The sequence below is a fragment of the Notechis scutatus genome, chromosome Z, assembly GCF_049901735.1.
Source record: "Notechis scutatus isolate UNSWTSFEM ecotype Mainland chromosome Z, rNotScu1.2, whole genome shotgun sequence".
Classification (NCBI taxonomy): Eukaryota; Metazoa; Chordata; class Lepidosauria; order Squamata; family Elapidae; genus Notechis; species Notechis scutatus.
The window spans coordinates 98,116,132-98,130,621 of NC_142025.1; the positions used below are offsets into that span (position 1 = coordinate 98,116,132).

At 35.7% G+C, this 14,490-nt stretch overlaps 1 protein-coding gene across 2 annotated transcripts in view; it reads left to right on the forward strand.

Moving 5' to 3' along the window:
- Positions 1-14,490, forward strand: part of CDK5RAP3 (CDK5 regulatory subunit associated protein 3) — a 30,785-nt gene that overhangs the window by 4,566 nt on the left and 11,729 nt on the right. For both annotated transcript variants that reach the window (XM_026669764.2, XM_087945152.1), the window contains 4 exons: positions 2,116-2,164; positions 6,307-6,485; positions 7,009-7,145; positions 7,808-7,952. In XM_026669764.2, coding sequence (XP_026525549.1) covers positions 2,116-2,164; positions 6,307-6,485; positions 7,009-7,145; positions 7,808-7,952 — 510 coding nt within the window. The remainder of the gene's footprint in view (positions 1-2,115; positions 2,165-6,306; positions 6,486-7,008; positions 7,146-7,807; positions 7,953-14,490) is intronic.

The following is a 14,490-nucleotide window of genomic DNA, read 5'->3' on the forward strand; positions in this document are numbered from 1 at the left end:
CATAAGGCATGTGCATGTCAGAGAACACGTGCTTTCCAGGCCTCACCAGGTAACACCAAGGAGTCTTGGAGCATGCCAACCCAAACATCTGGTGTGACAGGCAGAAACCAGTGGGGATAAGTGGTCCTAAAACTAGCCTGGCGTCATATGTAAGGCTTTAAAGGTGATGATCAATTCCTTGAATTGCATCTGGAAGCTTAATGGGAGTCATTGCAGCTCATTCAACAATTATGTGGGTATGCTATAATTTGCTCACAACTGCCTATATCAGGGGTCCCCAACTCCCAGGCGTGGGGTGTTTAGAAACAGCCACATAAGAGGCGGATCATGTGCACGTTGCGTGCATACAGCTCCACTTGCGCAAGCAGTGCCCTAAAGGCTTCTCTCGCATGAGAGGAGCTGTGCGCATACATGCTGGCTCACCACTCACATGGTCTGTTTCTCCTCTCCCTCCCCAGCTAGGCCACAAAGATGCCTGCTCCAATACTCCAAAAGTGAAGCAGTGATATCAGAGACTGACTGGGATGAGGGCGCCCTGCTCAGCTTTGCTGACTCACTGAGGCTGCCTGTGCAGGTTGCCCAATCCACTTTTGGTGATCTGAAGAAGCAGAGTGCCCCCGAAGGCTTCTGTGCGCCAAAAGCTTTTGGAAATGTACAAGAAGCTTTGGGGAAGTGACTTCACGCTGCTTCAGGCCTTCTGTCCCTTTGTAAAAGCTTTTGTCATGGAGAAGGTTGAAGGAGCACAAAACAGTGCCCCAAAGGTTTCTCTTGTCTCTTTCATGAATGGAACTGCACATGCCCCTCTACACTCCCCCTTGGGGCCACCAAGCTGCAAAGGTGGGGATCACTGGTCTATGTCACTGCCTTCTGGACAGATGCAGATTGCAAACTTGAATGGTAGTCCAATGTATAAGTAGTCCTTGAGTTAGCAACAATTCATTTAGTGACTGAGGGTACAACAAGCGACTTGTGACCATTTTTCATACTGGACATCCCCATGGTCAGGTAATCAGAATTCAGTGCTTGTCAACTATTATATATTTTATGATGGTTGCAATATCCTGGCTTCATGTGATCACTTTTTACAACCTGCTGTCAAGCAAAGTCAGCGGGAAGCCAGATTCATTTAAACTGTGTTATTAAGTTAACAACTGCAGTAATTCACTTAACTGTAGCAGGAAAGATTATAAAATGGGACAAAACTCATTTAACAACTGCCTTGCTTAACAATGGAAATTTTGGGCTCAATTTGTGGTTGTAAGTCGAAGACCACTTGTACAGCAAGTTGGGTTAGAATTAGATGATTCCATAGGTGACTGAGCAGTACTTCCCAACCAAGAAGGGGTAACTGGCCCTCAGAGTATACTTGTGCAAAGGCCTCAAGCCTCAACTGCCATTTTCTCATTTCTGCCATTTTCTCATTTGATCAGGAGCTGTGAGTCCAAGAGAACCCCAGAAGAGTGGAGCTCCTGCCAAACATAAATATGGCATACCATTAGATATTTGGGTGAGGGGAGACCTAAAATCCACAGCACTCACATAGTTTTTATTAATGAAAATATGCTCAGTATAGCATGTAACATGGGTTAAACTTGAGCATTGAATGTGAATCAGATCACTGTTCAACAAACCATTATTAGATAAATCATAGATTAAGGCTGTGTATGAATCAAGTTATATTGCAATGGGTGCAGATTGGTGTAACACCCTCCCTTCCATAGATAACCGATAAGCCTAAAATATTTGAACAAACTTGAAAGAGAAAGTAATCTAATTTACATGAGTTTCAGTCTATTTAGATAAAGCAGCGAGCTATTATTGCTTGGTTTAATAGTGCTTTGGGAATCCTCAAAGAGCTAGCTCAACTTCTTATAATTTTGAATTATTTTCATTTATTCATTCAGTATATTAAGTTTTTCTTCCTGGTTTATTTTCTATTTAAGCATCTTCTGGGTTTTTTCAGTTTTGGCAAAGTGCAAGAGATGCTGTAGTATCTATACTTTCCCATCTCTGAGAGATTGCATTCTGGCCCTTAGAATGATTGGAAAATGGGATGCAAACTGTATGTCAGAGCAATATTCTCATTTCATTGTCTTTTCTGCTCCTCTTTTACAGGATTGGCAAGAAATTGTAACACTATATGAAAAGGATAACACTTACTTGGGTAAGGCAAAAGGCAGCCTCCATGCATTGCACAATTCTCATAATGAGTTTAAGTCCACTCCTTAGCCTGCAATTAAGGCTATATAAATTCAGGTTTTTACATTACTTGCCTACCAGCAATTAAAATCACGTTTCTCCCTCTTAGAAACACCTTCAGAGATCAGAAGGTTTAACATTTGAAGATCACTCCAAAAGCTTTCCATATTCATATTGTCCTTTCTTAATCTAGAGCAGGAGTCTCAAACTCAAGGCCCGTGGGCCAGATCCGGCCTGCGGGGTGCTTAGATCTGGCCCACAGGCCCGCTCTGGAAACAGTGAAAACAGAGCTCAGGAGGATCACGTGCAGTCCTTAGAGGCTCCGTTTTCAGCCACGACAGCTTCCTGCAGGCTTCTGCCAGTGAAAACTGACTTTTTGCTGTCAGAGGGCTGCAGGAGGCTGTTGTGGCCAAAAACTGAGCCCCAGAGAGCCGAGTGAGCTGGCCACGCTTATCCTTGCCAAGCCTACTCTGTCCCCCCACCCCGGCCCTCCGAGGTCAAACACAACTCTGATGCGGCCCTCAATGAAATCAAGTTTGACACCCCTGATCTAGAGTACATTCTCTCCTTTGGTAGCGTTTCCTTAATGTCTGCAGTCCCCAAGCACAGAGGAGTTTGAGGCTTTAAAAAGATACAAGGGTTTTAGAGCAGCCGTTTCCAATCTAGGTGCCTTTATTAAACTTCAGGTCTCCAAATTATCTCCTACATCCACCCTGAATAGAGAATCTACATATAAGAGCTGGGATGGCGCAACGGTTAGAATGTAATATTGCAGGCTAATTCTGCTGACTGCCAATTGCTAGCAGTTCAGCAGTTTGAATGTCACTGGCTCAAGGCTGACTCAGCCTCCCATCATTCAGAGGTCGGTAAAATGTGGACCCAGATTTTGGGGAGCATTTTGCTGACTCTATAAAGTGCTTAGAGAGGGCTGTAAAGCACTGTGAAGCGGTATATAAGTCTTAAGTGCTATTGCTATCTGGTAGGAGTCCAGACTATAGAAGGCTGTTCTAGGGTCAGCGGCAAGACTTCTTCTACCCTACCTGAAAGTTACACCCTGCCTGAAAGCTTGAGTTTTAGCTTTTTCTTGTCTATTGTTTTATATCAGCCTATGAATTACCTTTTTAGGCTCAATATTTTTTGCAGGTCTTACAGGTTTTCTTAGTGACAAGTGGCTTTTTTGGGTTCCTAGCCAGAGTAGAAATATATCTTCAATAGAGATAACTAGATATTTATAATTTTGCAAATCTGCACATTTCCGGAATATTTTCATTATCTTCAAGCCTCTGATTCTTGTTTAGTAAGTTCTGCATCAGAGTAGGAACATTCTGTGGCATTCTTTATGTTACAGAATACATATTTAAATTCCTTGAACAACTTGCCTCCAGAAGTTGAGCTCCAACACTGGAAGTTTTTAAGAAGAGATTGGACAACCATTTATCTGAAATGATACATTGCTTCCTGCCTGAGCAGAGGGTTAGACTAGAAGACCTCCAAGTTCCCTTCCAACTCTGTCATTCTGTCATTCCTTCACTATTTGTCATATTATTTGGGGTTGGGATCCTACAGGTTTATGCAGTTTATATGTGAATGATCGTTTCTCCACAGGGAATACTAATCTTAAGTGATTGGTATTTCCTATGGAGTACTAATTATAATATTACAATAGTATTAACTATTAATTATAGTATGAACTAATAATAACTATTGTATTAGAATAGAATTAACTATTCTGTTGCCTAGCTGAAACATTGCCACATGGATTCTTTTGATTTCTGAGAAAATTTTCCTCAGTGTGGTGCTCCCTAGATATATTGGATCACCTGGAACATATTGTTCAATTCAGCCATATTGAACAAGAATTATGAATATTGTTCCAATATGTCTGGGGGACAGCAGTTCAAAAGGGCTGGAGATTTTCTAAGCAGCACCATATATTGCTGAAGACATGTTTTAATTAATATGGAAAGATTTATAAATAATAAGCTCTATATGAGAAGTTGCAGTTGACAATTCAGTCAGGTTATAGAGGTGATACACAAAATATATAGATGATTCTCATTTCCTTTTGTCAATTCTTTCGGGTCCCTTTCTCTACATGTTCCCCTTCAGTATCCGAAATAATCTGTATATATTTAGGATGAGGAGACCAACTTTCAAAGTTATCAAGGCCAACCTCTATTCTTCTTTGTTAATTTCATTGTCCTTTGCATTACATGTCCTAAAGTATGGGAGTGTGTTGGTCAAGAGGTGCAAATTATTATAACAGGGAGTGAAGAGGGTAATTCTCATGTTAAATTCAGCAGCAAGGATTAATTTAGAATTTGAGTGTCTTGAAAACAAATCCAGAATCTAACCCTTAAAGATATCCCAGTTGCCATTGATGTGCCTCTCCTGAAAACTTATTCAACTCAGTAAAGCCCCCCAATTTTAAATAAGGTTTCTTTTCTTATTACTGTATTAATTATTACAGTAATTCTGCATGCATACTAGCAAAAAACCATCACCCATACTCTGTGTTTGGCAGGTAAACCTTTTCAATATTTTTATATACCTACAAAGCAGGGGTTTTTTTTTTGACTCAGATAGGCCTAAGCAAAGCAAAAGAGGACAATAATTATTCCAGAACTAAAATTTTCCCTGATTCTGTTCAAAGGATAACTGTAGACATAATTATAAGATAACTGAATCAGTATTGAATGAATAAACAATTCAAATATTTGGAGTTATCTTCCAATCTTTCTTAATATTTGAAGAACCAAATGAAAGATTCATTCAAGCCTCAGAGATATCCCAACAGTTTGCATGGGTATTAATTTTCTCCCTGCAGCAATAAAATTCTTTAAGGCCAAGGTATTGAGCCGTTGGTTTATATCTAATGGTTGTGTGTTCAAGGATTTAAAGGCCTTAGAAACAACTCAATGTAAATTTACAAGAGATTTATTTTGTGTATCTTTCCATGAGTCAGATTCTGTCTTGAGTTTAGAAGGTGACTTTTCATTTCTAGAAATATATTTGGGAATTTATCATTTAACATATTGGTTAAAAGTAAGCTTCGTGGCTTAGCTCCCCCTTCCCCAAATTCTCATTAATAAGTTTGTTTCTTCAAAGAAGAAGAAATAGGCAGAGTTAAATTAACCCACCTCAATTCTTTTTCTAGTATGCTTGTCATGAAAGTTAAAGCAGCATCTGTTTTATTCTTACTAAATGGCTAGTTCTGTATTCAGTTGTTTATATTAACCAACTGTCGTGGATAGGAGGTTCAAATTACCAGTACTGGAAAGTATGACTCCCTTGAAGATTAGTCTTTTCTTGGCAGGGGATGATTATGCTGTAAATTGGAATTTCTTGCGTACCATATGGACAGAGCTTTTCTCCCTGTTTTTTTCTCCCAGTCCAGTTATGCTTCCCTCGCTTCACCCCCATTTGCACAACCTCTTTTCTTTCCTGTCTCAATGCAACTATCCATTCTTTTTATTGCTCCTTTATACTAGAAGGTGCTTGTGCACAGCCATGTGAGTAGACTACGGGAGTAGGTTGGTATATACAGATGGAGATCAATTAATTCTATAAAGGGAGTGTATTATTTATAGGCAATTAATTTTAATTGGTAGTTATTAATTCATGTGTGTGGGAGGTATGTGTATGTTGGTCCAGCTTTGCCATTTTTTGGGTGGGGGGGGCATGGCTTCTGGAATGTTCATCATGCATTTATAAATATATACAAATGCACACTTTCCCCTTGATTAGGTATCTCTAATATTAGTTGCATTTAGCCTTGGCAATTGAGTTTTGACAAGTTAAGGAAGCTGGGTGTTGTCCTGTGCTTTTTTCTGTTTAATCATTTTTTTTTTCACTACACTCTTCATTTCTTGTAGTGGTGGACTTAAAATCAGAGTGGTCTTCCTTTCTTGTAAATCTTTGCACTCCACCTGCTGTAGCCTTCAGCTGAAAAACATGGTGCTTTTCATAGGTATATTTCCTGGCCAATGAAAAATTGCCTGTTCCTGTTCTGTATTGCTTTGAGTGTGTACAGTTTGTGTACTATAACATCATTCTGCTCAGAAGCAGGGTGAAACACACCGCGTCTTTTTTTATTTTCTCCTGCAGTGGAACTGTCCAGCCTTCTGGTGCGAAATGTCAACTACGAGATCCCTTCCCTCAAGAAACAGATCAGCAAATGTCAGCAACTGCAACAAGAATACATCCGGAAGGAGGAAGAGTGTCAGCTGGCGGCTGCTGAGATGCGGGAACGTTTCTGCAGCTCCTGCAAGCAGTATGGAATTTCGGTATAAAGGGGGATGCCCTCCCCCAAGCCCAGACTTTTAGTCTACCTTGAACATTTTGGCACGAGATGGAGACTGCTTAAAACCTTGAAAGTTTCCCCCCAGTTCAACTAATGTATTGAGTTGTTATGGTTGTTTTTCTGCAGTAGAGAAAAATGGCTCTTGATGTATTTTTTAAATTTGATTGCATCCTCTTCTTGTGATGTATCTGGGTGTATTGAAGGTGGGACAGATTATATATATATTTTAAAAAAATAAGTAAATTACATTTAGAATATAGGGCTGATTGGAAACTCTGGACTCCCTGCAGACATGTGCTATGATCCCACAGTCACCTTACCTCAGGATCCCTTCCCACTAAAGAATTGGGAGATAAGGCAGAAAGTTCAGGGATCAAGTTTATTTCTCATGAATGAATAATGCTCAGAGGCTAAATTATTGCAGCTTCAAAATTAAACGCACGAGGCCTTGGCAAACCTTCTTTTGAATATTATCCATTTGTTCTTATATGTCCCATTTTTATCAGGGGGATGATATACACCAAGAGCTCCTGGCTTTAGTGAAAGACTTGCCATCACAACTGGAAGAGATTGGAGGTGGTGCCAAGGGACTTTTGGAAGCCATCAACCTATACCAGGCCTGTGTACAATTTGTTTGTGAGGGGTAGGTGCTTCTAAGCTGAAAATGGTCTGGAATAACTTTGGGAGAGTTACACAGTCTTCCTCACTACTTAAAATCTGCTGATGCAACTGGAAAGGGACAGTAACTCTATGCCAAAACACGAGGTGCCAAAAATGTGAAGCACTGCTTTTAGGGTCTCCATGTAAAAAAAAAAATCTGAATTAAGAGGACTGCAAAAATGTCCAGCTTGAAGAGGCTGGCTAGAAAAGACTGCATAGATTTAGGTAACCCAGTGGTCCAATTCAGATAGATCAGGTTGTATGATGTAATGTATGTGGTTGAAAAGAGAGGCTGTACTTCAGAAGAAAAATATAGGCATATTCAAGCTAAGTTAGAAAGGCTGTTGTCAGAAACCCTGGGAAATGTTGACCTGGTCAATGATTTGCTAATTAGATAAACATGTATTAGTTAGAGTCCCGTCCCCCCCTTAAAAAGTATTTGAGCTGATCCATTTATTTGAGCCGTGTAACGAATCCCTGTGATCCTGGGATGAAGTTTGCAAGCACCCCACAACCTACATGTAGAGTTATTTTTACAGCTACTTCCATTTGTAAAGTTAGATGTATTTCCAGGAGGGTGACAATCATCTTTGCTTCTACAAACTCTAGCAAAGGGCAAACTGAGGCTTCTTTTGTGCATTCTAGTTCTACAGAACAAGTAGTCCCATTACTGAGACATGTGCAGGCTCAAGGCAACACCACCGTATATGAGTGGAGGCGAGGAGTCAAACCAATATCGGTGGAACGGCCAAAGACAGAGGAAGTGAAAGAAATGGTCGAGGAGGAAGCAGTATGTCTGTTTTTTAATAATAATATTTTTAAGTATTTTATTTAAAATACATACAATTCATCTTTCATTTAATGGTGTGTCATCTGGGTACAAATACCTTGTGCAATAACAGTTAATTTTTACAACCATATTTATTGCTTTGATATCAATTCTCTATTCTTACTTTATTCTTATTGATATATGTAATATTTCTATTACTATAACACTCCTCTTCTTAACATGTTTAATTCTATTAACATATTTTCTGTATTTCACTAGTCTGTTAGCTATTTCTAGCTTTTATATTTTTTCTCTACCCATCGATAAAATAGTTCCCATATCTGGTAATATTTGCTCCTTCTCTTTAATTGCAAGTATTAATCTATTCATTTCTACACATTCTAATATTATTTTCTGATCACATTTTCTTCAGTAGGAATCTTCACTTTTCCAATTTTGAGCAAATACAATTCTAGCTGCAGTTAGTACATGAATAATCAAGTATATATTCTCCTTACTATAAATTTCACGTAAGATCCCCAACAGGAATTTTTAGGCTTTAAATAAATATGCTGTTGTATCATCTTTTCCAACCACATGTGTATTTTTGTCCAGTATTTTTTGGCTTCTACACATGTCCACCACATGTGAGAATATTACCCAGGTATTTGGTGACATTTCCAACATTTAGCTGATTTGTCTTTAAACATCCTTGCCAACCTTGTTGGTGCTAAGTGCCATCTATAAAACATCTTATTCAAGTTTTCTTTATATGCAATTGACATTGTTAACTTATAATTTCTATCCCACAATTTCTGCCATTTATCTATTTCAATTGTATAACCAATTTTTTTTCCCATGCTATCATTGTCTCCTTCACTTGTTCCTCTTCTAATTTAATGCCCAACAAATAACTATACAATTTTTTAATCAATCTTTCTTCTGTTCCTGTTAGTATCTTGTCCAATTCTGCCAATTCTCTGTAGAAACCATATAGTTCTGTATCTTCTTTATATCTAGATTGTATTTGCATGTGTGAATACCAAGCCACTTCAATCCCTTGCTCCTCCAATTCTTGTTTAGTTTTGAGCTCACTCTTTTCATTCAAAATATCTTTATATCTAACAAATTTCCAATATTAAAAACATTTGAATGAATAAGTGCTTCCATTGTTAAAAGCCAAACTGGTATTTTCAAATAGTGCTGTTCTCTAATTTTCTCCCACCCTAGCAATAAAGCATTTTTTTTTTTTTTTGGTAAAAGTTTTATTGATTTTAACAACAAATAAAAACACATAAAACATAAAACATAACATAAGAACATCATCATTCTTCATAAATTTACAGACAGTGTATCGGTTGGTTTACCACTCCTTTTTGTGCATCCATTTCATAGTCATCATAATAATTATGTTACATAATAACTCATATTATCAATCAACAATTATATATCCTAATATCATTATTAAACAATCATTTGACTATAATTTTACTAATTCATACTTAAGTGAGATAACTATAATTTAGTTAATTTATTTTATAACAGATCGTAAAATCATACCAAATCTATCTTAATAAAATATTCTAAAAATGTTATCAAAACCAAAAAAAATGTATATTCATTATTTCCCAGATTTCTAAATATTCTATTATTATATTGTATTATCTAACCATTGATAAAAAAGATCCCAAACTTCATAAAATTGTTTATCTTCTTGTTCTCTAATTTCAAATGTCAATCTACTCATTTCAGCACACTCCAGTATTTTCTTAATAATTTCTTCCTCTAATGGTATTTTCTCACTCTTCCAATTTTTAGCAAATACAATCCTAGCCGCTGTTAACACATTTACAATCAAATACTTTAAGTTTTTATTAAATGTATCAGGTAAGATTCCCAATAGAAAAATCTCTGGTTTCAAATCTTTTGTCATTTCTTCCAACCATATGCGAATTCTAGTCCAGTATTTCCTGGCCTCCTCACAAGTCCACCACATATGGTAATATGAGCCAGGGATCTGATGACATTTCCAGCACTTTTCAGATTTGTTCTTGAACATTCTTGCTATTCTTGTCAGGGGAAAATGCCACCTGTAAAACATTTTATACAAATTTTCTTTATATGCTACTGACATTGTCATTTTATAATTTTGAGACCACAATTTTTGCCATTTCTCTAAATCAATCCCATATCCAAAGTTCTTCCCCCAAACAATAATTGTTTCTTTGACTTGTTCTTCCTCTAATTTAATTTCCAACAAATAACTATATAGTTTTTAAATCACTTTTTCATCAGAACCTGTCAAAATCCTATCTAAATCAGTCAATTTATCATAAAATCCTTCTGTTTTAGAATCTTTAAGATACCTTGAGTGTATTTGCGCATATGAAAACCAATTCATCTTTATATCTTGTTCTTCTAACTTTTGCATCGTTTTAAGTTCACCCTTTTCATCCAGTATTTCCCCATATCTAACTGTTTGTTCCTTCTTATAAATTATGGGATAGGAAAAAGCTTCGATAGTTGATAACCAAACTGGTATTTTCAAATAACATTGTTTCTTAATTTTCTCCCAATTCAACCATAACGATTCCCGTGATATAGTGCCTTCTGAAATAACCCTGCGATTTAGTTCCCTTATACCATAAAAAGCATGCCAACCCAATAATAAGTCATGTCCTTCCAATGCCAGTAATCTAGACTTTCTTAACGTTATCCATTCTTTAGCCCACATTAAGTTTGCAGCTTGATAATACAACTCCCAATTAGGAAGGCCAAATCCTCCTCTAGTTCTAGCATCCTGTAAAAGTTTTATTTTTATTCTCGCTTTCTTTCTTGCCATATATACTTCAACACAATTTTATTTAATTCATCAAAGTAGTCTTTGCCAAGCCTAATTGGTATTGTTTGAAACAAATATAAAATTCTGGGTAAAATATTCATTTTAATTGTTGAAATTCTACCTATCAAAGATAATTGTAGGTTTTCCCATTTTTTCAAGTCAGATACTATCTGCTGTTTAAGTTTAATATAGTTATTCTCTTTCAGTGTAGTACATCTTGACGTCAAAAATATCCCCAAGTATTTAACTTTATTCGTAACTTGAATTTTCAATAGGTCTGCCAACTCTTCTCTTTGCCTTAATAACATATTTTTTGTCAGAATCTTTGTTTTGTTTTTATTTATTTTCAAGCCAGCCATCTCACCATACGTCTCTATCTTTTCCAGTAATTTTAAAGCTGTCTCTAGAGGGTCTTCCAGAATAAAGACCAAGTCGTCCGCAAAGGCTTGCAATTTAAATTCCTCCTTTTTAACTTTCATTCCTTTTTATATTTGTATCCTCTCTAATATTTCTATTTAACACTTCCAAAGTCAATACAAATAACAAAGGGGATAATGGACATCCTTGTCTTGTGCCTTTTTTAATATTGATAGGGTCTGTAAATTCTCCGTCTATCATCACTTTTGCTGTTTGCTTGTAATATATGGCTTCTATTGCTTGAATAAATTTTCTAGCAAAGCCCATCTGTTCCAATAATAATAACATAAATTTCCAATTCACGTTATCAAATGCCTTTTGGGCATCTAAGAATATCAAAGCCATTTGTTTTTTCAGGGTGTGCCTCATAGTATTCCAAAGTGTCCAAAATTACTCTCATGTTGTCTTTAATTTGTCTCTTTGGTAGAAATCCATTCTGATCAGGATGGATAAAATTATTTAGGTATTTTTAAGCCTTTCTGCCAAAATTGAAGCAAATATTTTATAATCTGCATTCAGTAAAGAAATAGGTCTATAGTTCTTAATTTGTGATGGGTCAGCCCCTTCTTTTGGAATAAGCGTAATATAAGCTTCTGACCATGTTTTAGATATTTTCTTATTTATCATAGCTTCATTCATAATTTCTAACAATGAAATACTCAACGATTCTTGTAATGTTTTATAAAATTCTGCCGGAAACCATCTGGTCCTGGTGCTTTCCCGTTATTCTGCCTATTGAGTGCTTCAGTTAATTCCATCATTGTTATAGGATTTTCTAACATTTTCCCAGTTTCATCAGGTATCTTAGGTAGGTTGGCATTTTGTAAATACTGTTTGATTTTCCCCTCATCAAAATCCTCCTGCTTATATAATTGTGCATAAAAGTCTCGAATAATTCTCTTTTTCTCCTTATTACCATGACAAACTTGACCTTGTTCGTCCATTAACTGTATTATTCTCCTTGATTCTTTCTCTTTTCTCAGTTTGTATGCTAACCATCTACCTGGCCTGTTTGCATCCTCAAAGTAGTTCTGTTTAACGCTTCTGATTTTTTGCGCCAATTCTTCTTTCTCTGTTTGATCCATTTTATGTTTGATTATGTCCATTTTAAATTTAATATCTTTTTTCTGTGGCGTTCTCTGTAATTCTTTTTCCAATTTTTTATAATCATCTTCTAAAGTTTTAATCATTTGCCTCTTCCTAATATTCTTTTTCTTTGTATAATCCATTATCAATCCTCTTGCATATGCCTTCATTGTGTCCCAAACATTCTGTATTGAAGTATCTTCTTTTCTGTTTTCATTAAAGAAGAAGGCCAGTTCTTTTTCCATCCATTGTGTAAAATCTTTTTCCTTTAAAATAGTATTATTTAATGTCCATCTAGATCTTCTTTTTTGTCCTTTCCATTTAATTGTCATTGGGTTATGGTCTGCCCATGTACTTGTTTCAATATTTATTTCTTGAATATTAGATAATAATTCTGTTGACGTCCAAATCATATCTATTCTGGACCATGATGAATGTCTATTCGAATAGAAAGTATATTGTTGAGTTTTAGTATTTCTTTCCCTCCATATATCTTTTAAATTTAGTTCCTCTATCATTTCAAAAAAGGATTTAGGGAGGGTCTTCCTATTTTGTCGTGTTATTTTTGCTGTATAGTCCAATTCATTGTCTACAATTCCATTAAAATCTCCCATTATAAATATATTAGCATAGTCCAATTCAAAAGCAATAAAGCATTTCTTATATAGTGTCTTTAAAAGTAACCATGTACCTTATTTTTCCCATATCATAAAAAGGCATGCCAGCCCAGTTGCAAATCATGTCCCTCCAAGGTCTTGTGTTCCTCAGTACAACACATTCTTTCATCCATGTTAGCACCGCTGCCTGATAGTATAGTTCCCAATTTGGCAGTCCAAACCTCCCCTTGTTCTTTTATCCTGTAGCATTTTTAAGTTAATTCTTGCTGTTTTCCTTTGCCATATAAATTTTAATATTATTTTATTTAGATCCTCAAAATATTTTTTTCCACCTTTATCGGGACTGTTTGAAACAGATACAATAATCTCAGTAGTATATTTATTTTAATTGTAGCTATTCTTCCTGTTAACGATTGTTGCAAACGGTTCCATTTTTCCAAGTCTATCTTAATTTGTTGTAACAATTTATAATAATTATCTTCTTTAATCGTTACACATCTTGCTGTTAATTGGATGCCTAAATATTCAACTTTCTTGGTAATCTGAATATCTAATCTCTTCATTAACTCTTTTTTTTTGCTTATCTGTGATATTCTTCACTAAAAGTTTTTTCTCTGTTTATTTTCAGTCCTGCCACATCCCCATATTCTTCTATTTTTTCCATTAGTTTCAACCATGTTTTTTGTGGATCGTCTACAATAAAAACTGCAATCTGCAAATGCCTGTAACTTACACTCTTCCTGTTTTATTTCCATGCCTTTTATCTTCCTATCTTGTCTAATATTTCTATTCAATACTTCCAAAGTCAATACCAATAATAATGGCAACATAGGACATCCTTGTCTTGTACCCTTCTTAATATTAACCTTTTCAGTCATATCTCCATTTACCATCACAGGAAGCGGTATGTCTGAAAGGACAAGATAACATATACTGTCTGAAGGGACATGATAACATATACTGAAACTATCTGAAAAACACCTCTTTCTCTCTCCACCAAATATTATGTTTTTTTTTTTTTTTTAAACAAGTTTTATTAATTTTTAAAACACACAAATTATCATTATTCATTACATGTTTAAACCTTTTTCCCTTATAAATTTAACAAGTCAGATAAATTATGATTCTGTTTTAAACCATTTCCATATAATATACCAAAACCTCTTATTCAATTTCTCTTTACTTCTCTTTACTCTTATTCAATATCATTATTATTATTTCATCTGTTTCTTTCTGACTTAGTTACCATTATTCTCATTCTATATTTCTACAAGTTTTTACCAATTCTCCCCCCAAAAAAGACATATACACACAACACACAAAACATAAAAAATATCTTTTTGGAAAGTAACTTGGACCCAGGTGTCTCTCTCTTCATGGACTTCAATTATATTCATGCTCATCTTACATATCATTACTTATTTTATTTACCATTCTAAGCCTTCTATATTAACTTCTCCACATATTTCACACTTCTTAATTCTACCTTAATTAATCATCTTAGTTTGAATCATTATATTTGTATCTTTTGTCCATTTTTTATCATCCCTTTGTCTCATCCCTTATAAAAAAAAAAGAAAATCAGTTTCTCCTGAAA